This window comes from Corvus cornix, chromosome 4 (assembly GCF_000738735.6).
Source record: "Corvus cornix cornix isolate S_Up_H32 chromosome 4, ASM73873v5, whole genome shotgun sequence".
Taxonomy (NCBI): Eukaryota; Metazoa; Chordata; class Aves; order Passeriformes; family Corvidae; genus Corvus; species Corvus cornix.
Genome location: NC_046334.1, coordinates 62323001 through 62349322, shown reverse-complemented (window position 1 = coordinate 62349322; position 26322 = coordinate 62323001). Strand labels below are relative to the sequence as shown.

At 37.0% G+C, this 26322-nt stretch overlaps 1 protein-coding gene across 6 annotated transcripts in view; it reads right to left on the bottom strand.

The window, feature by feature from the left end:
• The window catches only part of SORCS2 (sortilin related VPS10 domain containing receptor 2), a 544237-nt gene that overhangs the window by 18500 nt on the left and 499415 nt on the right, over positions 1–26322 (bottom strand). For all 6 annotated transcript variants that reach the window (XM_039550615.1, XM_039550614.1, XM_039550616.1 and 3 more), the window contains 11 exons: positions 24803–24923; positions 23397–23530; positions 22661–22789; positions 20744–20915; positions 16950–17136; positions 13172–13305; positions 11889–12012; positions 10038–10150; positions 8265–8390; positions 5130–5229; positions 3503–3605 (listed from right to left, as the gene is read on the bottom strand). In XM_039550615.1, the coding sequence (XP_039406549.1) occupies positions 3503–3605; positions 5130–5229; positions 8265–8390; positions 10038–10150; positions 11889–12012; positions 13172–13305; positions 16950–17136; positions 20744–20915; positions 22661–22789; positions 23397–23530; positions 24803–24923 (1443 nt within the window). The remainder of the gene's footprint in view (positions 1–3502; positions 3606–5129; positions 5230–8264; positions 8391–10037; positions 10151–11888; positions 12013–13171; positions 13306–16949; positions 17137–20743; positions 20916–22660; positions 22790–23396; positions 23531–24802; positions 24924–26322) is intronic.

Sequence of the window (26322 nt, the reverse complement as noted above, 5' to 3'; positions counted from 1 at the left end):
GGGGACTCCAGCACCTGTTTTGCACAAAGCAACCATCAGATAAAGGGGGGGTGGGGGGTGGGTGAGGTCCATGAATGAAGACATGAAATGATAAATGCTTGCAATTTTACAGCATGTGAAAACAGAGGGAAACAGACTTCCTAGTCAATGCTTAAGTATTTGGGATTAGGGCATATCAGAACAGATGTGACCTACAGTCACCTAATCATTACCTAGACAGCCATGACAGCTCTGGTTATCCAGCAGATTATAAAATTTTAGACTTGATTAGAGCAGTGGGAAATTATAAAATTTACATCTTTTCTATTTAATGGGCATCCCTTGAGGAGCAAGGAGAAGGCATTGGTTTGTACTACGCATGTAACTAATCAGCCAAAATCCCACTACCTCTATATGAATCTGCCTCTGCTTTTCCCCTACCCCCCTACCTAATTAGATGAAATACTCTTTCCTTTTTCTGCATATGAATCATCAGACTTATGCAGGATTGTTATTTTTAGATCACTGCTCTCACCCAAACTAATTTTGTTAGATTTACTTCTTGTCAGGGACACCAATTTTTAGTACTGAATATTGCAGTTTTCAAAAAATGATAAATTTTTTTTTAAACAGGAGCAGCAAGTTTCATTACTTATGAAAGATTAGTAAAAAACGAGGTGTTGGATTAGTCTCTGATGTCTTGTCAACACCATCTTTCATTTCCCAGCTCAGTATGACAAAAATTAGTGTGAATTAAGACCCAAGTTCTTATGACATGAACTTCAGGAATAATTTGGGCAGGTGATCATGCTTGGGGACAAGGAGCCTCAGCATTTAGAAACCTTGGGGCGGTTTGGGCATATTTCGCATTTTCTATCAAAGCTGTAGGTCTACACAAAAGCCTGCTGTTTTCTCTCCCTTTTTCATCACAAGTCATGAACTCTGTCATTGCAAATGGATAGACATGCTCCATCGTATGAAGCTGCAACCTCCCTGCCAAACCAGTCACACTCTTATTTTGCAAGCCAGTTTTTCCATCTTGCATCTTTGCAGGTATCAAACTTAACTTTGAGCCAGCAAAGAGAGAGAAAGAGAGAGACAGCAGCCCAAGACATGGTCATACAATCTCTTGCAAACCACCTGCTTTGCATGTGCTCCAATGCCAGCTGCAGGTCCTGTAGACCCCACCAGTGTAGTGATAAAACTAGGATCAATAAAAATTTCACTGATGTAGGGAAAAAGGAGTTTTAGCCCTTCTATTAATCTAGATGAATGAAGGGAAAGCACCACCAAATGTCTTCCATCTCCTCCTTAGTTTTTTAAATCATACATCATAATTATGGACAGTATTATCATTTCAACACTTTACAAATCTGTAATTTCCTCTGTGGAATTAAATCGTATTTTTATTTCCCCAAGTTATCTGAGTTACCGTAGGCCACAGTAATTCTGAAATTATCACCTAGAATTGAACATTTTTTGTTGCCTATGGCATTCTTTCAGCAAATTAATTTTTAATACCCAGCCATATAATATTGAGAAGCTGCCTTTGTGCATTATAACTTGCAACTTTTATATCTATAAAGCACACTCATTTCATAGCCTCAGTCCCTGTGGACCAGTTTGTAAACTTATGTACTCACTGTACTGACTTTAAAGGGACTGTACTCCCAACAAGTACTCCATGAGGATCCAGCAATGCACCAACCATCTCCATAAACAAAGGAAAGACTTTTCAAAAGGGATTAAAGATTCGGGTGGGACAGGAGTTCACAGGGAGCCCATGGGGAAAAAGTGATTTTTGAAACGTAGCACTCACTGATTAGGTGCTCAATATTCTTTGAAGAAGAAATTTCAAATGAAGGATGCAACCAAAAAATTGCCATTTTTGAAAAGCTTAGCAGGAATATTTAAAAATAATTCTTTCAAATATCTCAGAAACAGATAAGATACAGACTAAAATTGAATACTACTGCATGTTCATTCATCAATGCCAACAGCAGTTTTTAGGCTACCCACAAACTTTTGAATATATCTAATAATAGTCCTCACTTGCATCTAAATTACCCCCCAAAAATGTAAATGCAAATGATTTTCACAAATTACATACCGAAGTGTGAGAGACATTAAAGCTCACAATTTGGAAATTGTACTATATTTTCCTCCTTAATAAAAGTGATGGTTCATTGGGCATTTTAGAAAGAACTCAAGGAAGACTGTTTTTATTCCTTTCCTGAATATTTTATACTTCTTCTACCATGCGGTAATTGTGTCTGTTATTTAATTGCTCTCATTTAAGAGCTAATAAAATATATAAATCAGATAGCTTTTAAAAGATATCACAAGGAAGTTCTATGATCCAAACACAAATAGAAAATCCTCCATTGTATTGCTATTAAAATAATATAATTACATCACATCAACCATTTTTATGTCTTTCCTCTCTTCAGGCACCTAAAATAGAAAAATGGATTTTTATTCCATTGTAGACAGTCTGATATAGTAATCTGTGCTTTGTCCTTTAAAGCAATCAGTCACTACGGACTCTAAAAAATTTAGATGCTTGAGAAAAAAGGGGCTTTTCTCTATTGACATAAAAATACTTTAGCTAAACAAACCCTTACTTAATGCTAGCTACATTTACTGCTGTCACAAACTTAAGGTTGCTCCTAGTTCTATAAATTTATATTTATTTTAAATAAAAATCACCCATTAAAAAATGAGGCAAATCAGTATGAATCCTCTCTGAGGAAGGACAACAGAAGCTGATGATGATGATGAAGGCCTGTTTCCAGTATACTCAAACCCAACAGCTTCTGAATGCCCCAGAGATACAGAATACCAGTAGGATAGACAATGATACTGTCCCATGAACAAGAACAAATTATTTAAATTGCACAGCAGCTCGGATTAAAACCAATTACAGATTAAAGATATATTGGACTGTCCAAGGCTGGCATGGCTCAGTTTTGAGAATATGCTCCACATAAAGGCTGCTTGCAGAAATATTTCTTCCCTCCACACCCTCTAGTGCCAAATTAACACTAATCTCTTTCTGTCAGTCATTCTCCATAGCATTGCCTCAGCAATTAAAATGTAATGTGTGCAAAGAGAAGCCCCAGAGCATTACATGCTTTGATAAAACTACATTTTAAGCAAATCAGCATTGCAGATGCACTCCCTGTCCCAATCGTTTTAGCTTATTCATAGCTGTTACAAGTAATGAGAAGGGAATTAATCAGGAATAATATTTTAGTTCAGTTGATTCTTGATGGTATTATTTAGACAAAATGAACAAACTCTCCATAGTTTCCATATCGATATTTATCTTGGGACACAGCAAGTGAAACAAGCATCAGTGTAGTACCTTGATGTCTGTAAAGTTCAGAAAAACATGATTTTCAAAGTGGTATACTTCTTGCAATTCTTCAAGAAATCTTCTTTTCAAATAACATACTCTGTCTTGCTAATCTATGGATAAATCTAATTCTTAAAATGCATATATTGGTTAAGGTTCACTTGCCTTTTGAACTTGTAGAGGATGAAAGCCCCGACTGCGACTAGACAAATAACAAAGAGAACCACAATAGCCCAGTAGCCACTGCCTCCTCCAATCCTCTGAGAGTCTGAAACACAAAATAAAAGAACAGTTTTGCATGTTACCTTCCACATCATTCACATTCTTGAGCCTTCTTTTCTATTTAACTGTCAGGTCAAAAACATTGGTTGTTATTTTTGCAACCTCTTCTTTTCACTATATCTGTGGCTTCTTCAGAAAGGCAAAACCACAGAATTAATTGGTAACTTGTTTCTGAAGGACAGAGGACCCATTTTAAAAAAAGAAAGCAACAAACAGGAAAACTCAAGATCCTGATGATTCAATTATTTGCATACTCAGTGGTTGTTTGGGTTTTTTTATGGGAATCTGAAGTTATCATAGTAAATTATCACACACCCTAAGTACAAGCTTTGCAAAAGCAGAGCTGTATTAATTTCACAGATGGAGAAACTAAGGCTCTGAACAACAAATGAACTCATCAAGGTCATATACTGGTAACGGCTGGAATGAACATGGGCTTCTTTCAATCCCTTTTGTGCTGGCAAACGAATGTCAGCCCTTTACACAAGACAAGGTACCACAGTGGGACTGTAGCACAATTCTACATTAGCAATTAGATAAAAGAGCTTTGTCTTCTACAGAGAGCTGACAGAAAAAACATCACACCAGCATTTACATAAATTGATTGTGGCTGGCTAAAGCTGTTCTCCCACAACACACTGAAATTAATAAAGAAGGATATATTATGCAAGATAATACACAAACAAAAATTACAGGACATTCTAACAAAAGATTCAAGTAAAAGCTGAACTTTCTGGTTAAAACATCATTTTAACATCTCTCTGTTCAAAATGCAAACATGTATGCACACATACTCTCTTCAGCCAGTTTCCATCAACAGTGAATCCAGGGAAGCAGGAAAGGCACACAACTCCTCCTGCCCCCGCCCCATTTCCATTTGTTTTAAACAGAGAAAAAACATAATTTATCTCAGGACAGGATTAGCAATGTGGAGCCTTTACAGCAATCTTCCCATTAGTTGATTCAAAGATCAGAGATACATGGCAGAGATGCAGCAAGCCTGTGTTAGACCCGTGTAGTTACAGCAGCAGAGTTAATGGCTGATATAAAGGCAAAGAAGCTCTGCTTTCTTAGCAGCCAGTGCAGCCTAAAATGCCTTTAGATCACCAGATGAGTTTTTTGAAGCCTGGTTGGCTCTTCCTTCAGGGCACTATTTTGTACAATAGCGGTATTTACTTTATGTTGTGGTTACACAGAAAAAGGAAAAAGCTTGTGATACAAATGACGAGGTAGGAAAAAATGGAAACATAAAAAAAATTTGGTCGTTAACAATGACCAAATGAAAATGTATACATATATACGTGTATGCGTATGTATATATTAACATATATATATACACACAAACTCATATATATATGTGTGTTTATTTATATGTAACAAGTACCAAGTAAGTATATACATGTGTTATACATACACATATATATTGACATGAAGATTTTCTCCTTAAATTATTAGAACTCAAACAGGCATCCAAAAGTTGGTCTGTTGATAGCTTCTTTTAAATATTTACCTGAACCGGAGTCAGCTAAAGTCACTAAGACCCAGTATCCTCCCCTCAGAAAGAAACTGATGTTGTGTGCATTCAGGGCCTGCTTTATAGCTGCTATTCTCTGAAAATACAACAGAGAGAATGTCAGATGTCTTGTGCTCTGTTCCACTTTGAGGCACTCAATGTTTTTAAAAGGAAAACCTCTGGTTCTTTAAATGGTGAAAGCACACTTGTCACTGATGAGCTGAAATCTACAAGAAATTCAATATTTAAAAATTAAGCAAAACTCCAGAAGACATAAAAGCTGAAAATGTCAAAATTTTATAGCCAAATCTTTTTGATTACCCAAGTCTTTATGTTTACCCAGTATGTGACAGACAGCAAGTAATTTGCACGCGCTATTGGGTTTACCTGGGTCATAACTCACACAATGCACAATCCATCTTAAAAACTCCCCATTCTTCTAACTTATCAGAAGAAAACCTGTGATGTCACTTTGGATTTGCTGCTATAAAAAGTAACTGCTATTTAATAATGAACTGCATGTCATAATTTACCTTATCGCCTTACCTGTAATGGAATGAATTCCATTTATAGCTAATTTTTAACAATATCCCACAGAAATATATACATTCATCCATGTGAAAAAAAAATCGGTACTCCTCCCATTTGCCTCCAGTGGATAGAGCATAGTGAATTATGGTCTCTCATATTTTTATGGAGCAGAACCGTTAAATATACCATCAGATCCTAACCCCAGATGACAAATTGTCTGAATTATATCTTCTACTTGCTTGTATCTTAAACATGGTCAATTTTCTAAAAGATCAAATCTAGTTTCATACTCTATGCCTTATAATTTGGGACACAACTTCCCAGAGGATGCCAAATTAGAAATTTGCATTATATTCATGAAACATTCACAAGTAACTTCTTGTATGATATTATCAATTATTCTCATCTTTGACAATCTTTTGAAGTATAATGGATAAAAATCCCTGTAGTCCCTCTCATATTATGGACAGACACTATACAAAAGTTCAAATATCATCATTCTTTTTGAGAAATATCTAACTTCTGAAGCCATTCCACTGACTTATTATATTCTTTTATGTGGGAATGACTCAACATAAGGGTGAAGTGAGCATGGCTTCAGTTATTTCACAAGACAATTACAGCAGATTGCTCCTAAGTATTTATCTTGTTGCCCAAAGCCTGAAAAGATAACGAATATGACAACTCTACTGACTAGGAAGCTTTAAAGTGATGCTGCTACCAATGAAATAAAGTTTCTTCGTATCAATCCAGGTTCATTCATGTGTTCATGGCATATAGTGCAAGAGGGACAACTACTTTAGGTCAATCTGACTTACAGCCAGTAAACGAAATTTCTGAGCTCCATAACTTTTGACTCCTCATATTTTCCTGGCAGGTTCCTAAGGAACCCAACATTTGCTGTGGTTTTTGCTTAACTGATTAAGACTTGTTCGTTATTTAACTCCCCACTTCTGGGTTCCCACCCAAATCTATATGAACAACATGTCCTCGGGTCAAAAATTTGAATCTCATGTGAATCCATCCAAAGGTTCTGGCTTAGTTATTTCACTGGGAGACTGATGGTTTTTTCAGTGCTTGTGGGTTTTTATTTTTCTGCTCCAAGGTATTTACTGAGCATAGTGCTGCCACCTCTCCAACATCTTAAAAAACAAATGCAGTCTTTGGAGCTCCTCTCTAGACTTCCTAAGTTAAGGTTCTTATACCAGCATTTGAATTTTCCATCTTCCTTTTCAACATCATTTACAATGACAATATTTGAACATGTGAACACAATGGCTCCTGCATTATAAGAATGTAAAAGAATGAAAAATAATGACACCATTCAAACTCTTACCCACTTATACATCTTGGGTTCTCACTTTCCCTTTTTGCCAAAGCAACTCACTGGGAATTTTCATGAAAATGATTTTGTCTGGATAGAAATCTTCCTCAGAGCCCCTGTTTTCCAGATTTTAGTTTAATTGTACTTTAATTGACTCTTTCACCTGGACTCATCCCACCTGACATTAGAAATGTAATAGATGCACATAAATTAAGCAACCAAGTCTTCTCTGGAGTCAATAATTAGAATGGAATACTTTTGAAATTTCTGTGTTATTAAAGCAGGTTAAATCATAGTCAGCTCTTATTTCTTCATGCATGTATTTGAAACAAAAAGGGCTCTTGTCAGAGTGGGACCAAATTTCAGAATTTTCCAAAGGGCTCCTCGTACTACACTGACAACTTACTTACCATCTTTGTTATTGATGGCTACTTCTATCAGTAATGATTCCTACTCTATATAGCTAACTTAATAAACAGTATTACATCCCAACACTTCATGTAAAGCACCAATAAAATCTCCAGCAAGCAGGTGTTCTCTGCCTGAACAAGAAATTATTGCCTTTAATCTTTCTGAAATAATGTAATATTCCCAAATCTAAATGGTTTTCAACCGAGAACAAAGAGGTTCTCTTTAAGGGAAGAAATTTTTTAACTATGTCTATGTTAAGGGTTTCTGGGACACCTCCTCCAAATGTGCAGAAAACATTCTGCATTGCTGAGTCCTCACAAAAGTGTCACAACACTGATTTTGAGAACTGGCATGAGCAGGGTGACAAAGCACATCCTTCCACTGACTCATAATAAAAACCTTTAATTTTCTTCTAGTAACAGAAGAGAATGCAAGGAATCTTTAAATATATGACAACATGAGTATTTTCCTGTTGACCTAATAGAAGCTATTGCTTCTAAGGTCATTTGCATAGGGTATATTTTCAGGATATTTCTTGAGTCACAATCAATTCTGATATAACACATTTTATAGGAATTTGTGCCATTCAAGTCTAAATCAACAAATTTATATGCACATATCAATATCTAAAGCAATGTCTATTAGCAGTAATATAAAAACAGAAATGTAGGCAGCTGCTGGTCTGTGCACTGTCAAACACAGCAAATATACCTGCTGTAGCATTCGTGTATCTTGTCAGGTGGGAGTGAGATCTTTATATAGGTAGGGATCATCTCTTAATTTCATATAAAGACAATGAGAGTACAGCCACTTATTGCAAAACAGGATGAAGACTGTCCTAGGCAGATGTGCATTGTTCTGGTTACCTTATCACTAGTTATGCTTCTCTTCTTTTTTGGTTGATTTGCTGGTAGTAGCACATGCAAGTCAGCAGCTGTGGGCAGACCAGGCTTCACAACTGTCATGAGAGTTTCTTCAGGTATACTGGTCTCCTGTAAAGACAACAAAGGCATCTGGCAAATCACAGGAAAACACACTTTGTGTTTTATATAAAATACTTGAGTAACTCCACATACAGCTTCTAGGCTTCAGTGTTCAGATCCTTAATATTTAAAGAGGATTCCACTAGAAGGTGAAACATGAACAAAGTCAAACATAAATACATGGAAATGTGAGTTGCTCTTTGAAGATTGGAAGAGCTAAGTGTTGTTATCACATTAAAGTAATTCAGTGGCATCAAGAAAAGAAGCAAAATGAAGAGGTTTTCAGGTTTTGTCAAAACTCTCTAATGGCTGAGATTTTCAAAGGTAACATAAAAAAAAAACACCAAGGGATTTAGGATCTTTTGTGAGCCATTCAGACACAGTGTACACTTAGAAGTGCATAGTCATTACAGCTGACTTTAGCTTCAGTAGGTTACTTTGGAAGGTGCTTAATGGACAGAAGGAAGTCTTCCAACGTGAGACTAAGAACACTGAGGGGTTCAGTTCCTGAAATTGTAATAAATACCTTCATTCCCCTGCTGAAAGTCAAATACATCCCTTTGTAAAATAGTTTGTGCAAATTTGGCTTTTAGTCCCAAATTTCTCCATGTTTTGTACAATGCAGCCACACAATTCTAATGACCATACCCTGGGCACTTTCCTTAGCCTTCCTCAAACAGATTCTGAAGCTCCATTAAATTGTTCATATACTTTGGCAAATGTTTTAGTAATTATTAAAATGCAAGAGCTTATTTTATAAGGGAATAAAATGTTTTTTTGACTGACACAGCTTATGGAATGAGTTTAAGTTGATAAAAGCAAGAAATTAATTTGACATTTGATAAGAATCTCAAACAAAAAAAAAAAAGGTAGGAAACTACATAAAGTCAAAAAGTTTAGAACCTGATTTGCACAATTGTAAATCCAGGAGAAGTAAAGTGATTTAAAATGCAAATATTTTATAAACAATATCAACATGTTCCTCAGTGCTACTGCTCTCACAAAAGCCAGTGTGGGCACCCTTGGTTGCTGGCAGGGTGTGTACCTGAAGAGCACAGCTCTCGAGCTCAAAGTTTCTGTGAGGTGATGTAATGCCACAGTACTACAGCATAGTTTTAAATTTGATTTAGCCTATAGGATTCAGCTGTTCCCAAACCACGTTTCTTTTGTGAACATGCTCTAAAAAACCAGTGGTACAAACTGTGTGCCTATAGGTTATATATAATTTTCCAAGTTACAGAACCAGCATAGTAAATTCTTTCTTTCTGCTTTGTTTATACACAAAGATGATGTCTATTATATTACACATTCTTTAGCTTCTAAATCTATCACATTTAAGCTACTTAACTCTTCCTGCTTTGCAGTCAGTAGTATTTGCTAATATGTCTATCCCTAATCCCAGAGAGCAATATTTAGCATTAATTGCCAATTAGACTGTGTTAGACCTAAACTGTCGATGTTACAATATCATTGTCTACAGCTTGCACTTAAAAGTGACACTAGGCACAAACTTGCTTGAAATGTGGCTCATGAGGTTCATTTTATTATTTTGCTCTGCCTCCATTTCTAAATCCCTTCTAAATGAGAAGGTATTAACTTAACCTTCAAGCTTTATGACTGGCAAGGGAACATTTTATGACCAATCTGAAAGAGTACCTTTGCAAGGAGTCGCGTCACTACCCGCCCTATGTCTTCCCTCCACTCCGGTATGTCGGGGTTGTACATGTCCAGGTGCTTAGTAAACTTCAGAGGAAGAACATGAAAATGATCTGGAAAAACAAAAAGAAACAGCAAGAAATAAACCAGATTGCAAAAGGGGTTTGGTAGAACTAAAAGCTAAAAATCTGTATTTAGCACTTTTTTGCTGTGCAGCACTGCAGTATCTAGGACCCCCACTGCTCTCTGTTGTCAGGCATTCAATTTCTTTCTGTATTTTCATCAACATCATCAAGTTTGTGCTTAAAGACTAAAAAAGGAGGAAGAAAAAGAAATAAAGCAGATCTACATACATGTTTTGGGGTCATAATGTTCCCAATAATTTTCCCTTAGGTCAATAAGGGAGTATTACACAGAAGTCATTGGTTTCTTTTATTTGAAATGAGAATGTACCAAAGGATTTTACCCTCACTGGATTATAAGCATGTGGGGGTTTTTCCACTGCACATTTCTGTTTTCCATATAAAATGAATACTTTACTTCATAAATTAGATATGAAATAAGAACAGAAATGATATTACAAAGGCTAACTACTGCCCTCTTTGAAAAAAAAGAATAAAACAAAGGTACACCCACAATATTTCTCTGGACTTGTCAAAAATATCTGAAATACTAGAAATGGGTTGAACCTCAGAAAGTAGTCTCTAACATCTTCCCTTTCTACCTACAGGCTCCTTTGACGAAAACCTGGGGAACTTAATGCAAAGCAGAGGTAGAGAACCTCTGGAACACACGAGACAAACCTGCCTCCCCCCAGTATTTCCAACAGAATTATATTTTAATGTGGCTTGCTTTTTCAAAAGTTTCTTTATGTTCCTGATGGCCAGTACTTTCATGATCTTGATATTAGGATTGGCAAAAGGAGCACTGGAATGACAAAGCCATTGATGTAGTCACACTAGGAGTGTTATACTTCTGAATACTTCTAAAAAAGCTGATGCATTTATAAGTGGTAGTATAAATGTTATATCCATTTATCTCAGAAAAGGAGAAGGTTCATAAAAGCTCCATTTAGCATAAGTGGCGCTTTTACCATTATTTTAAATTAATTAGTATACTAAAAGCAAAAATAACAGAATCTTCTTCAGACAATAGAGATATATCACATCTTGTATTGCATGATATCCAAAGGCTTTTAGCTCTGCATTGAAATGAAAGCTTTTATACTTATCACAATTCCCACATGTGACAGCACAAATACAAATGCAAATAATTTGCCAGCACTACATTTTCCACAGTATATTTTGCCTTGTCACCACATTATAAAACACAAAAAAGCCACACCAGGGCACAGTGCGGAACAAGAGCTGAAGGGTTATTTCATAATTACAGCAGAGCTATATTTGATCCAAAATCTCAGATAAACATCAAGGTAACAGTGACGTATTGTGATTAAAGGCAGTTATTTGACATTGTTTTCAATGCGGAGAGCATACACACAACTAAATGTTCTTTTTTTTCCAGAGGTATTTAGACTACTTTACTTAGAAATTCTGGGAAACTTTCTAGTCAGAGGCGAAAATACTACTAAAACACTTTACATATAGCATTTGGAAACCACAGTAACATTTAAAATAAGCAAAGGAAACAAAGTGTTTGAGATTAAGCCTCCCATACAATCCCACTTTTCAGCTTTGTGGTTATCTAGTGACAGTTCATGCCTCTAATTTTAAGAATTAAGTCTGGCATTAGATATCATTTTACACTAGGTTCAGTTGCACCAGGGCTGGTTTTAGAGGTCCAACAATTAATACATATTAAACAAAAAAATGAAAAAGACTAAGGTCTCACCAAAAACATGGACAACTTTTGAGTCCTGAAGCATAGAGCTCCCACAGGAGACTTGCACCGTAACTCTGACATCACCTGTCTCAGCAAACTTTGTCACCAGAAAACTCTCCAATGTAAGCAGTGGCTTTAAAAAAACAAAGAACAGTTAAAAACAGAATTTCAACAAGAACCATGAGAACAGTGCCTGAAGAACCTGTTGTTAAAAATATCACCAAAAATTTTTCACATCAATTTTAAATGTACCAATGTTTCATCAAATGGATCAATTACAATTTTCAATATATAATTTTCTTTCCCTAAAAGCATCCTTTATAAACAGAATAGCAGCCAGATGAGGAAAATATTTCTTTTAGAGTAATCGGTTGCATATTAGGTTTTCAGTCAGATTCCACTGAAGTTAATGGAGTCTGAGGGAGACTCAACAATCTCTACAAGATTATATAAAGCAAGTCATTTGCCTCAAAGAATGTAGGGTATGTCAGGGTCAAAAGGATTAATGCTGTCAATTTAGAGCACCAGCCAACAGTAACCTCTAAGGTGGAGCTGAGATACTCTGTTCCCTGACCACTTCCTTATGAATTATAAAACCTTCACAAGACCTGCAGTGCCTGTACCAGCAATGGCAAAGTCAAAAATTATGAACAGATACAGGCTGGGATTATGGGAGACAGCACATTCACAAGAAGAAAGTTCACTGCACTTATTTGAAGCATTCCTCTGTCACACTCAGTCTGCCTCATAAAGAAAATATTTTACTTACCTGTTATTGAAGGAATTGCCTTAAAAGATATTAACCCAGCTACACAATAAATATTCCCAATTGAAATACTCGGATATTTAATGATCTAGGACCTATTTATATAGACTTTGATCCCCAAATGAAAAACACTAGATTGTTTGAGTGCTCTCAATGTTTTGATATTCTTTAAGATATTCCTTAATTTTTGATATGATATTATTTTAGACTCCCAGAAAATATTTATCTATACAATGAAAAAAAATATACACACACACACACACACACATATATATATATATCTGTATGGCACTATAATTTATATCACTCATTATTAGCTTGGAAGTGCATAAATCCAGGTTGCATCATTTACAAGTTATGATCCCAAATCCATCCCCCTCTACAAGTTGTTATTTTCCACAGGTAATGAAGTAGAATAAATTGTTGTTTGCCCCCACACAAAGGAAACAGTTTAGAAATTGAAAGAAAGGGACAACCCTTATTGGAAAAAGATTTAAAAGAATCTCAGTCAAAATCATTTGTGTACCTGAAGATTGTTTCCTATCCACCAGTAGAAAACTGTCAAATTAGGGTTCTTAGGCAGTATGATGGCTGTCAGGTTCACCTCCTGGTTTCTCCCAATGACTGGAACCACTTCTAAATTTAAAGCCTGGAGTGGAGCTGGACAAAGTTCCAAAAACATCACTGAATAAGAATTCATCAATTCATTAACACCTCTCTCCCCAAAAGCCTCTCATCTGTTCACCATAACATCCTGAACTTATTTTTCCCTCCTTTCTCCCTCTTTTACATCCATGTTGAAAGCTATGGACATAATTGGAAAGACCTCATTTCAACCAAAAAACATCCCCCAGATCAGCCCAAAACCCCTCAAACAAAATCTTAAAGCAATAAGACAGATCAACAAAATGCACTTCTCTCATGCCCATTCTTTTCATTCATGTCCAATTCTAGAACACATAAGCAAATACTCCAGTTAAAAAGTGGAAACAGCAATCTCAGCTTTTTTTTTTTAACTTAGTAACAAAAGATCAAATGAATAGAAATCTAACATCTCAAATTGCTATGGGAAAAGCAGAAAACTGAAAAAGAATGCTGCTGACTACTCATTTTCATTATAAAATATCAGCTGTTAGGCTCACACCACACAAAAAATCTCATTAATGCATGCTTTAAAATAGATGTGTACATCAGGGGAGCATTTATTTGCAAATCAAAATAGATAACCTCTGTACTCTAAAATGTGCCTTAGAGTAAGTTTATTCCTTTCTGAACTACCAAAGCCATAAACATTATTATTTGTTTAAAAGAAATGCATCATTACAACAGTTTTATCTGCTTGTAAATGTTGTGTTTATTAGTGTTGTGCTGTTTCACAGCACAATAACTGTGTTGAAAGAAAACCTTTCCCTCAGAGGTTTCCCAGTATATCTTTATCAGAATGTCTGAAGGTAAAAGCTTTTCAACAGTACAATGTGATAACTAGAATTTCTTAACTTCTTCACCTGCACCAACTACCCAGGATACGAAACCACCATATAGCCCAACATTCATTCATTGCACAGAATGAATACTAACCCACCCATTTTTGGTCCATTCTAAATATCTTTTAACTCATTCAAAGGCTTTTCATCTCAGTGCAAACTTAAAGGTAATTAACACTGTTCTAAAGTATTTCTCTTATTCTGTATCAGGAACTGAGTCATTGCCTGTTCACTTCTAATTCATTTTGACTAAACTGACTGAACTTCTGAGAACAAGTTGTCCAACCTCCTTTTCCACCTCACTTCACCTGGTCTGTGTGCTGCTTCATCTGTATGTAAGGCTCTACTTTCACTCTGCATTTTGCCCAATAACTCTTTAACCACCTATATGAATTCAAGACATGTTGTGTGCTTTAAAAAATTTCTTCAGTAGCTTCCAGGGGAGTAAAAATGCTTCTCCTGTTGCCGGTGCCTTGAAGAAAAGTCAGAAATTAATTAAATTTGTTCCTTCTAGAAACAGATTTTCCTTCTGGAGGGAGCTGCGAAACTTTTTTGCTTTTGCCATAAATTAGTGTTTTCACAGAGGAAACTGATCACTTTGAGATATGGTTTTGTTCCTGAAGAAGATTAATTTATTTTCCAAAATTTTTAGAGGCCAAGTTGTTTAGTACTTGAACGACAGCTGTTATTTCAAGTCTGTTGTTTCTATATATTAAAGAGCTGAGAATAATTACTGCAAATTCTTCTGCTTGCCTATGTCATACAATTCCATAATGCATTTGAACAAGCTTCATAGCACCCTTAAGTGTGTACAATTAAGATTGAATTTGGCTTACATGGTTTCTATTTAAGTAAGTTAAAATTTCAGTACAGTTTCTGAAGTTCCACGCTACAAAGGTCATAGTTCCATGAAAACTAAAATGCACGCAGTCTATATATTAATGTATGTAGCTCTTCAGGCTTTTTTAATTCTGAATTCTTGGGCCTCTACTGTTGCCTACTCACATTTATGCTATCAGATTGCTCTAATTTCTCTTGCAGTTCATTAAAAAGTTGTAGATTGTTTAATCTGGATCAGAAAGCATGATTTGGATGACAGGCCAAAATTCTTGTAATTGTCCTGCATTACAGGTAATAGTAACCTGGCAGAAGTGAAAAATATTTCCTCTACCATTGGTCTCTAAATAATTCCCCAGGCATAATACATCAGTTGGAGACTGCTGACTCCTGAAAACAGGATTCTACAGAGATTCCTGCTTTCATGGTATTCCACAGTGAAAAATGTCCCTTAATAGCTATTAGTGTTTCACTAAAATGTAGAAATTGCAGTTTAATTAGTGCCAACTAATTTCCTCAAATCTTGTAATTTACCTAAAAAATTAAAGAGAACAAATCACATGGAAAGCATTTATTCAAGCAGGCTGTGTAACACAGTTCCATGAGTCTTCTAGCCCCCGTGCAGCATCTGTGGGCAGGCCCAGGAAGGGATCACATCTGCCTCAGTGCCCTGCTGCCTCTGTACTTCAGCACCAAAGTCCCTTTAATGCACCAGTCATTTACTTGTGTCACACAGAGTTTTTTCCTGTTCATTGCCTTGTACAGATCTACTATTTCTCTGCCTACTCTACTTCTCAGCACCTAAAAGCTTCTAAAGAGTAATAGTGAAGCCCTAAGTAATTTATCTGAGCTCTCTGGAGCTCAAATTATTTAAAAAAACAAACACAACAAAGAAACAGATAATGAAACAGAGGTGTAAAATTTGATTCTGATTCTTTCTGCTTGATACTAACGGAGATTAGTCCTTAGCATGAATGGGTTTGGCTTCATCTGCTAATCAAAGTAGAACTGGAAACTCTGAACTCAAGGATGCTGACTAGCAAAATACATAAATATCAGCAGCCACTAGACAAGCTGACATAAAGCGCATGGATCTGTGCACAACCTGGTATATGGCTCCAGTGATTTCCATTGCTTTGGGATTAAGATGGAAGACACACCACTCACAACAGAGGGAAACAGACACCTGGGGAACGCAAGATGAGTATCTTTTCCTTTGATGTTACTCGTTTCTGAATTTTTGACACATTTGAAAACAGGCAATAGCTGTCTTGAATCTTGAAGAGGAAAAATCAGTTTCACTTTTGAGTTTTCCTCTTCATTTCAGTTATGAGATGCCTGAGGTACATTAAGCTTGCAATGGTGCATGATATTCCCAGGGCCATGCTATTCTTTATTTTATATCTGTTGTATTGCGGGGTTTTGGTCTTAATTAAGGAGAGGAAGAGAATTATAAGTCAAGTCATACTGCCTGCAAGCATGAAGTTATATCCAAGCACCATTTAAAACTCTGTGAGAATTAACTACCTAAAATTTAGATTTAGAACCACTGAGATTTTGACTATTTTTAAAAATCATACAAGTGCTCATATGTTTCCCAACACATCTGTTAACTTACTTTACACTGCACTTAGAAGCTTTAAAAAGACATAACTTAAAGTATTAAATTTTAGCTGCTAAGGCTGACAACAGGTGTTGAATCAGGAAGATAGATCAAATCTGAAATTTGTACTGAGGCATGCTTGTTATTTAAAAGATTAATAAACCATCCTCCTGCCAAATCCAAACAAAACTAATTCTGACCTCCTACTGCATTTGGTTTACAAGCCTCTGCATTAACAACACACAACACTTCAAGGGTGCAAGAGGATATTGAAAAATATGTTTTTCCTAATTGCGACTAGTAATTTTCTTTCCTACTTCATAGCTGACATGAGGTTTTTACACAGTGGCAAAAGTAAGAAAACCAAAGAGCTGATTTACAGTTGACTTGGACGAACACCACAGCCTCGTCATGCCCAGCCACATTTTCAGCCTTCACTGACACGCGGTAAATCCCAGGATTCTCATAGCGGTGACGGATGGGCTCTCCAGTCATTGTAAGGTTCACATATATCGCCTTAAAGCCATCTCCAAGATCTACCTGGTATTTGGTACTCAATACATCACCCTAAAAGGAAAACACATCAAAAATATTTTAAACGGCCAGAACCAAAATAGACAGGACACATGTTTATAACCTTTTATAGAATCACAACAGCATTTTCAGCCCCAGCCAGACATCTTGACCCAGTCACAACAGCTGCAGTAAAACCACTACAGCCATGGCAAAGACGTTAGTGCAACAGGTGCTGTGTGCACTAATAGAGATAATATCAAGTTTATACAGCAAGGTGCTACCTTAAAATTAGATACCCCAGACCACTAACCAAGTTGTATGGCACAGAAACCATCACTCTTCCCTTAATGCCACTGGACATTATGTAACATAATGTTGCTGGGCAGCCCCAGGTTCAAAGGTGATGCTCCTGTGATTGTAAGCAACTGAAGATTGCTATTTTAGCAATTTACTACTCATCCCACAAGCTTCTAGCCTTTGCAATTCTAAAATAAAATTAATTGGCTTAGACATTCTTCACAGCATCTTCCAGCCACACCTCCTGAGTGTCAACCATATGGCCTTTAAGACCCAAGCTAGGATCCTCACACAGAGTTGTAGAGTGTTACACTGAGCTACCAGCACGCCAAGAACTAACATGCTCTAAAACAAAATTAGATGCATGCTTAATGAAGCAGATCAGTGAGGTGAGTTTGGGAAATGGTTTAAAAGTCCAGCCAAATAATTCTGTCATGTCAAACATCTCATGGAATTTATAATTCATCACACTTCTGCTAAGTGCTCCTTTAAATGACAGTGTGTTCCTAAATTCAGGCTTAAAGTACCACAAGACTGATACCACTGTCAGAGGACAAACATGCCCATTGCTCGTGTTGTCATGGTGTGGCTGCTCTAGAGAGCAATCAGGCCTGTGCCACATGGACTAGTGACGTGGATGCAGTCAAAATGCATTTTAGCTGTGAGCAGCAACACTTTCTCAATACTCACTCAGCACTGCCTGAGTGAGCGGCCCTGCTTCCTTGATCTCCAGCAGTGTGGATGTTCCTGCTTGCTTGCCAGAGCACATGGCCATCACAGCCATGCAATTCAGACAGGCCACACGGCCAGGCTTTGTAGAAAAGCCTCTTTGTTGTGAAAACACAGGTATTGATTTTAACAACTTCCTTGCCTCTAGGAAAGGAATGTATACACTCATACGCTGGTCAAGCGACATGAAAGACCATCAAAGCAGAAAAGGATTGACACTAAAGCATTCAAAAATCACTCAATTTCTCCAAAAGCCACTTGAAAATTGCTTTATTTCAAAATTTAATTCTAAAAGGCAGCACTAATGTAATTCTTTCCACAATGCCAACAATCAGTGATTGAAATAATCTCCCCAGGAAACTGGCAAATGACCCAGAGCTGCACACTTCTAAGATTCAGCAGGACATCTGGGCATCTTATCTAGCCTGTGCTTTTGCCAAGAGATGTTGGACCAGATGATCCTTGAGGTCCCTTCCAACCTGTCAGTCTACATTTCTATGGTTATTTGAAAATCACAGTAGGTATCATGCCTAGAATTTACATACCCTGCCATTACAAAAGGAAGGAAAACATACTATATTCCCTCCTTTTACCATTTTGCAGTGTGGATGATTTTCTTCCACTTTTTATCATATGAAAGAACATTGCTTATAATGTAAAAAATACCCATAATAAGGGACCTGTAGGATTATCAAATACCTAAGCACTATATTTCAAGACACATAAAGGACTGTGAAAGCCTCTTCACTGTGAATAGGTTTTTTTCCAAATAACACCTTTCTTTTGACAACAGAAGAGTAGAATTTAGCAGAGGAGATAATATGTTATTAAAGTTTAAAGCAAAAGAGATATCTCCTTGCCAGCAATGTGTTAGTAAGTGGAATCTCTTTAGATGACATTAGCTTGCATACAGTTCTTGTACACGCTTTCTTATGCTAACAAATATACATGCATATTTTTTCCAGGTGAGACAGAAACTAGCATTGAAAGACTGTAGGGGAAGGTTTTCTTAATGTTTTATTCTAATAGCTTCCCCACTGTAAAGATGAGAGTGCTGTCTTCAAAACACCAAGGTATTTCTAGTTCCTGACCAGTAACAACAGAGAATGGAATGATAGCAAAACAGTGACAAAGGGAAAAGGCAGCTAAATCTATAAGGAATCGGGGCTTCCACTTTCATAAAAAGTAGGAGATTGCAATGACATTATTTATTCATATATTCAGCCAACAGAATTCGGGGAAAATGATGATCATGATGATGTATTTATTTATTATTATTATTATTTCTAAGGACAGCTGAAAACTGCCCAAACGTATCAGAAGCCTGCTTCCTTTGCTCCCTAATGTCTGGTATTCCTGCACCTAATAACATGTGTTCACAGAAACTAGTAAATTAATTCTGTTCACCAAAGAAAGTGGTATGTTTTGGTTTGTTGTAGTAGAGCTGTTTCTTAAACTCAGTAACTGTTATGAATTCTCATTAGATTTTGTCCTACAGATTAAGTCCTAAGCAATGCTCAGGACATTTGAGTTTAAATATCATTCTTAGCCATAGAGGGCACCAAACTGCTACATTTCTTCTAAATCTGTCTTCCTCTGATGTATGGAGCAAAGACTTCACCAAAAAACACAGCACAGGATTCTCTTCAAGATCCCTTACTTCTGAAAATTTGTGAATAATTTTAAATGTTTTTCATATTGCCACAGAGATACATGAACGCTTCAGTAGGAAAAAAGTCAAACTGCCAATCAAAATCATTAGAGTCCAAATTGTAACCAAATGCTCTAGGCTTACAATAAACATTTCCAAACAAACTCTAAAAAGGGAAGGCAGCAGAACTTGCCACACAAACTGTTGGGGCACTGCATGCACTGGGACACAGAGCCTGTGAAGTATTAAGCAGCCCAGTCTTCTGCATGTAATCTTCTTGTTTCTATTACAGAAATAAATCCCAAGTGCTCAATTTATATAGCACAGGTTTGCCAAAATGTGTGAACTTTCTTCTAGTTCTTGCAAACCAGCGGGGTTAGTCAGGATGGACAATACTCCGGTAACCTGAGCAGAGCAGTTACAGCCTAATGCTAAAAAACAGACCCAAGGCAAACAATTCCTCCAAAAGTTACTCACTGCTGTTGGTCAGGGCCTTAGGGCATTGTCTCTCGATAAACAGAAAAAAACTCATGTCTTTGGCAACACAACTAATATATAATAAATATTCTTATGCTGTCCTATTTGCTGATTTCTGTAAGGCTTTTCCTCATTCTTTTCTGAAAGGCTGATTCTCAAAAACACTTAAACCTGAATATTAAATGTTCTCTGCATTTCTGTTCTCTGATACAGCAGTTGAAATTTTCAGTCCAAGAAGACTTTGGTAATCCAGTTACTCTGACTTTCCAAGCAGCCAGTGCTTTTTCTGCTGAGGAGACAATTCCTGTTCTGCGGGTAGAATTTGGAGGTTCACTGAGTTTCCTGGCTTGTCTTATTCACTTGAAAGCAAGTTTCAGTATTTAGAAAGCTATTAATCTTTGCCTTAAGCACAAATTAATCTTCATTCAGCAGCAAAGCAGGTAGGAATGAAACTAACCCTAAAATCAGTGATTCAACTTCCATGTAGCCAACGTTCATTACTACCTGCTCTTGTCGGACAATGAAGGTGATGTCTTCCCCAGGCCTAACAGCCAGACTTTCTTCTCTGATGCTGATCTGAAGTCCCTTGGGAGCAATCAATGGACACATATGGTGTGCTAAGTTCTGCTGCAGGTCTACTCCACCTTCACACACATTAGAAACAACTTTCCTGTACCTGCAAAAACAGTAAGCAGTGGACACAATGAATTGCAGCAAAGGCACCAAATGCATGTCTGATTGCAGCTACTGCATTTTCCTTGGGTTCACAAACAAAGAAGATTGCAAATGATCAAGGCCAACTCACAATGCAAGCACTTTGACTGGGGACTTTGCCTTTACTAGGGGAAACCTGCTGAAGAAAGGGTGTGGAGCATGATGAGAATTTCACTTGCATGCCCTTGAAGTCTGTGTTTTCCGACTTAGAAACATGCCTGAATAGCCCTCCAGGAGCTAGACAGTCTGCTGTTTTCTCTGCCATCCCCTTTTCTAGCATTCGAGTCTTCAATGCTCTCGGTTCAAACCCCAAAGATCAGGAAGAAATTAGACCAAACATTTTCTGCATTAACCTGCAACCAATTGCTTAACTGCTGCTTTCAAATCTCTTCATTTCTTAAAACACTTAAAGCATTTGTTTAATATAACAATATAAAAGAGTGAAAGGACTAACACCTTTACAGTGCTAATAATAAAATAGTTGGATGTGTACAGTAATTGTTTACAGATCACTTTCACACAGGTATATTCTTTTTAAACGTCCTTTAATATCAGAGTCATATTTCAGTCTTTTGAATTCCCATTCTGTATATCTTATAAGTATCTATATATATTACTTATATCACAGCTGTCAGCCAAAACCTAAAAGGCAGCATTTTCCTCAGTTAGGTAAATATACACAGAGACTGTGATTCTACTGCCAGATTGGACGTTTCAGCATTTGGTTCTCATATCCACAACTGACTGTGATGGTGTTATGATAAGCCAGAATAGATGCCAGCTGCAAGTTATTCTCAGCACAGACGTCAGACTACATTGTAGTGCATATTCTATGCAGTATTGTTTATAGTTACTAAAGCTTTCCTTTGATTCTTAGTGTCCCATATGGTCAGGAAAAGAATCTATTCTCCACAGAACTCCTTACCCTTATGGAAGTGAGAAACTTGGAAATTCTGTGAGATGTTGCCAGTTCCTCAGATTAATTCATTGGATCCAAACTGAAAATTACTCTAAACTCAAGCAATGAGCTAAAAGAAAAGGCTCTGAATGAACATTCCTATCATAAGTGTAATAATAGATAAAAAATATTACAAAAAAAATTAAAATTCTGAAAAGACAGCTCCCCCTCTTCTCAAATGGATTAGGTTTTGAATCGCTGTGAACACGCAAAGTAATATTTTTCTTTCTCAGTCTGTAGGAAGCTTCTGCTCATGCTCTAAGTCAGAATCAGAACTTTTCCATTTCTCAGTTGTTACAGTTTGTCTTATTTACATTTCATAGAATCATAGACTGGTTTGGGTTGGAAGGGACCTTAAAAATCATCTATTTCCAATCCCCCTGTCATGGACAGGGACACCTTCCACTAAACCAGGTTTCTCAAAGCCCCATCCAACCTGGCCTTGAACACTTCCACGGATGGGGAAACCATGGCTTCTCTGGGCAACCTGTGCCAGTGTCTCACCAGTGTCACAGCAAAGAATTTTTTCCTAATATCTAATCTAAACCTTCCCTCCTTCAGTTTAAGGACATTCCCCCTTGTCCTATCACTATGTTCCCTTGTGAAAAGTTCCTCTCCAGCCCTCCTGTAGACTTCATTTAAGTGCTCAAATGTGAATTTCTTCCAAACCACTTTTGAGGCTGCTGGTTGCAATATTCTCCCCCTCTCTGGAAACCTCATCAAGCCACTGAAATGCAAAATCAGCTTACCCAGTGCTGCTGGTGTATGCCTGCCCCAACACACAGTCTTCAGGAGGTGCTTCTGGGTTAAACCAAAAGTCAGCAAAGCATTTGCTCGACTCTGACTTCAGAGGTGCAGAGCGCTCAAACCCATAATCACTGAAAAACATCAACACCAAATGTGTTACTATTGCCACTTCACTCTGCAGTCCAATTTGGGGTGAATGAGACTACATTTTTGAAAGTCAATATATTTTTTCAGTGTTATTCTACCAGATGAACATACAAGTTGACAAAGCCAAATCTGTTCTAATTTCAACGGGAGTTCTGTACACTTGGGGGGAAAACTGGTTGCAATTACTTTGTCAATTCTGCAAAATTACCTCCCTTGCTAACTTACATTTTTTAAAGGTTTCCTTTGGCACTCAGACCAAACATTTATTTTCCTTTTTTTTCTTTTTTGTTTTTTTTTTTTTTTAGTAGAAAGGGTTTGCTTGCCTTTAAAATTAATTCAATGGTCATTTTTCAAGTCTTGATCAATAGAGAAAAACACCAGGATTTGTTCAGTCAGGTGAAACAAATACTTAAACATGGCAATGTTTTTAAACAAATACAAATGCAAAAGAAACCTGTTATGCAATAACAGATTGCCTATTTGCTAATAAGGCTATGTAGGAAAAGGGGCAAAAGGCAGAAAATAAACCCATCTCAAACTCGAAGTAACTATTTATTAGCAATAAGTCAAAAGGCCCACAGACAGACTCACCATAAGAAATCAGTGTTCACACATTCACAAACTTTGGATGTGAGAGCTGATGTGAAACTTTTCCCTTTAATGCACCATGATGAGATCTTCCTCTTTCGAAAGCTTCTCTGCTGGCCCATGATGCAACGATCACCCTGAATATCAAAGCACTGGACTTATTGCAACAGAACCTCTACCACACAGGCCTTGTGTTGTCCCAAGAACGGCTGGTCTTGCTGCCAAGACTACAAACTTTATCAACTCTCTGATACTCAGATATATAGGTATAGAAAGCCCTCATATCCACTGCTGTCCACTAACAGGTCATTACAGAGTTGTAACATAGGCTATATTTCCAGGACACCAATCTGAAGATGCACATGAAAATTCAACTGCAATTTATGTTTCCTGTGTGCCCAACCTGTGTACAAAATTCCGAATGGCCATTTAAAAATTTCATCTGGCTGCAGATGGCTGAATTTCTCTAAATTATCATATCTCGTGTCGGCTGTCCACCTGAAGCACCATGTGGACACAGAATGAACTCTCTCCATACACACTGCACTGATAATTTGGCAGCTGCAAGTACTCTGTCAAAGTCACTTTAGTAGTTTCTAATTTCTGAAAGACATTTCAATGCCAATATCCCAAGATACTATTACTCTTTAGGCTCAGATATGCATAACATTCTTTGTAAGCACACAGCAGTTCCAAACAAGAGGTGTAAAATTAGGCATGAGAACTAGCAAATGAGAGCTGAAGTAACATTGAGTCATATGCAAAAAATAAACCAACCCTGCTGGAAGAAGCAGAACATAATAATCAGAATGATTATGAATAAATATGACACATTCCATTTAACAAAAAAAACCACCTCATATTGGTCTCTTTAATCAGTACATTGCACAGAAAATTTAGCTTTCCAAAAGTGGATTTGGACAGAGCATCAGGATTAGACAGCCTTAGTACATTACTGCAGAAAGGGTATTACCCAAAACAACTGGACTCCATTATGTGATTGGTCGACTGAGATCCTAAATTACTTCTGGAAAGGACTTTACTTATGACAATTTATATATGAGTATGGTATGTGGTCAGGAAGTTGGCAGAACACGATTGCATGTTGAAATTGTTTCAATCAATATTACACACTTCAGTTTATGGAACATGCTTCCCAATCCAGCAGGACCACCTATTATTATGGCAGACCCCCAGATATACTTCTGCCTTTTTTGGGACACAGATCACACAACCAAAGGGAACACAAAATCCTCTCCCACTTTAAATTCTTGTGAAAACAGCATACGGAGACTAAGCTGGGGATGTAGCATCCAAATTCAATTTGGAAATATTTTCTCAGTACACAGCTCCATATGAATCTGAAAGCTACGGAAAAGTTTTGTTAATTAACATAAAACCATGAATACCTGCAGATTTGTGAGCTCCCAAGACTCATAGTCTTCATCAGTGCACTCCCTGGGGAAAGATGGTCTGAAGTCCACCTTCACCAGTTCCCAGTCCGAACGGTAGCTGATATGTCCAAAGACTCTGAACAAAAGGCCAAAAGTAAACTCTTACTGCAAAGAAATACCATACATCTGAGATTCAAAATTTCAGTCCTATCTTTTCCTATCCACAGTCATAGTTCTCTGCTAAAAGGTCCCTGGTTAATTTTTCTTTCACTTTTATTCCTCTTTTATGTACAACAAGTCAAGTTAGGAAACATTTGTCAATTGTATGAAACTGTACAATGAAGAGATATAACTCATATTTAAAGATTTTTTTTCTAGAAAACTCTCCAGAAATTTCATTGGAAATAATATTTTCTAACTTGGAATCAAAAATTTTTGTCTATTATCTTGCTATGTGAAACAGACAGAGCTCTCAGATTTTGACAGGAAATTAGGATCAGGGAGCAGAATCCAGGACCACCAGAGTCAGTTTCCAGCTCTGTCACTCATTCCTTAAGACTTGCAATTTCTTCAGTTGTTTTTGTTGTGGGACTTTGTGTTAATTTCTACAGCCTTCAGATAGCAATGTGCTATGGTTAAACTCACTGCATTATCATGATACTGCATTAATTTCTAAGGAATACACTACATCTACACATTGTGCTGGAGAAGTCAGAGTCTCTTCTTCATTTCAGACACTTCAGTGTATCACAGAAACCAGTCACAAACCATAAAATTTTTGTAGAGGGAGAAAAAAAAAAAGGAAATCTCATTGCTTTAAAAACCAAGCTGCAGTTTCAAAGCAGCCAACATTTTCTAAGTCAGAATCTTTATTTCCAAAACAAAATGGGTGAATATGACATCCAGCAACAAATTAGAAAGGATGAAGACTCTATTTGGGCAAAAGTAAAATGTATTTGTGGTTTGTATCACACTCGTGACTTACTTGCCAAAGAATTTAAGGTTAATTCTGAAGCCAACAATTTCTGTGCAGTTCACACTGCACAGAGGTCTTATTCCAAGCTTTAGTATCATTCTCCAAATTTGTTCCTTTTGTTTTGCCCTCAGTTTTGTTCAAATCCAGACACAGCAGGAATGGTACAGTTTTACTAAAAGCATTCTGCTGTGCCCAGTCATTTCTCTTGTCCTGAATACCAGGTTCAGCATGGAACCAGGGTAGACCAGAAGTGGTTGATTCTCTACAGCACAGAGGCAACACCATCACACTAAGCATCTTCACTGGAAAATGGCTTAGTGCTCTAAAATCTACCAAAGAGGCTGAAAAATAGTTCACAGGGGCTAAAGATGTACAGTAATTTCCCCCTTTTCTTTCTGGTGTCTTTGCTTCTCTCCACAACAGAGAGATTTAGTTATCAAGAGGTTATTGCCCACACTGCTCACATTATAAGGACTGAACAACCCATGCTCACAGGAAACCACACCAGCAGCAGTGTACTTAATTAAACAGAAACACATGCATTTATTTTTTATGTCTT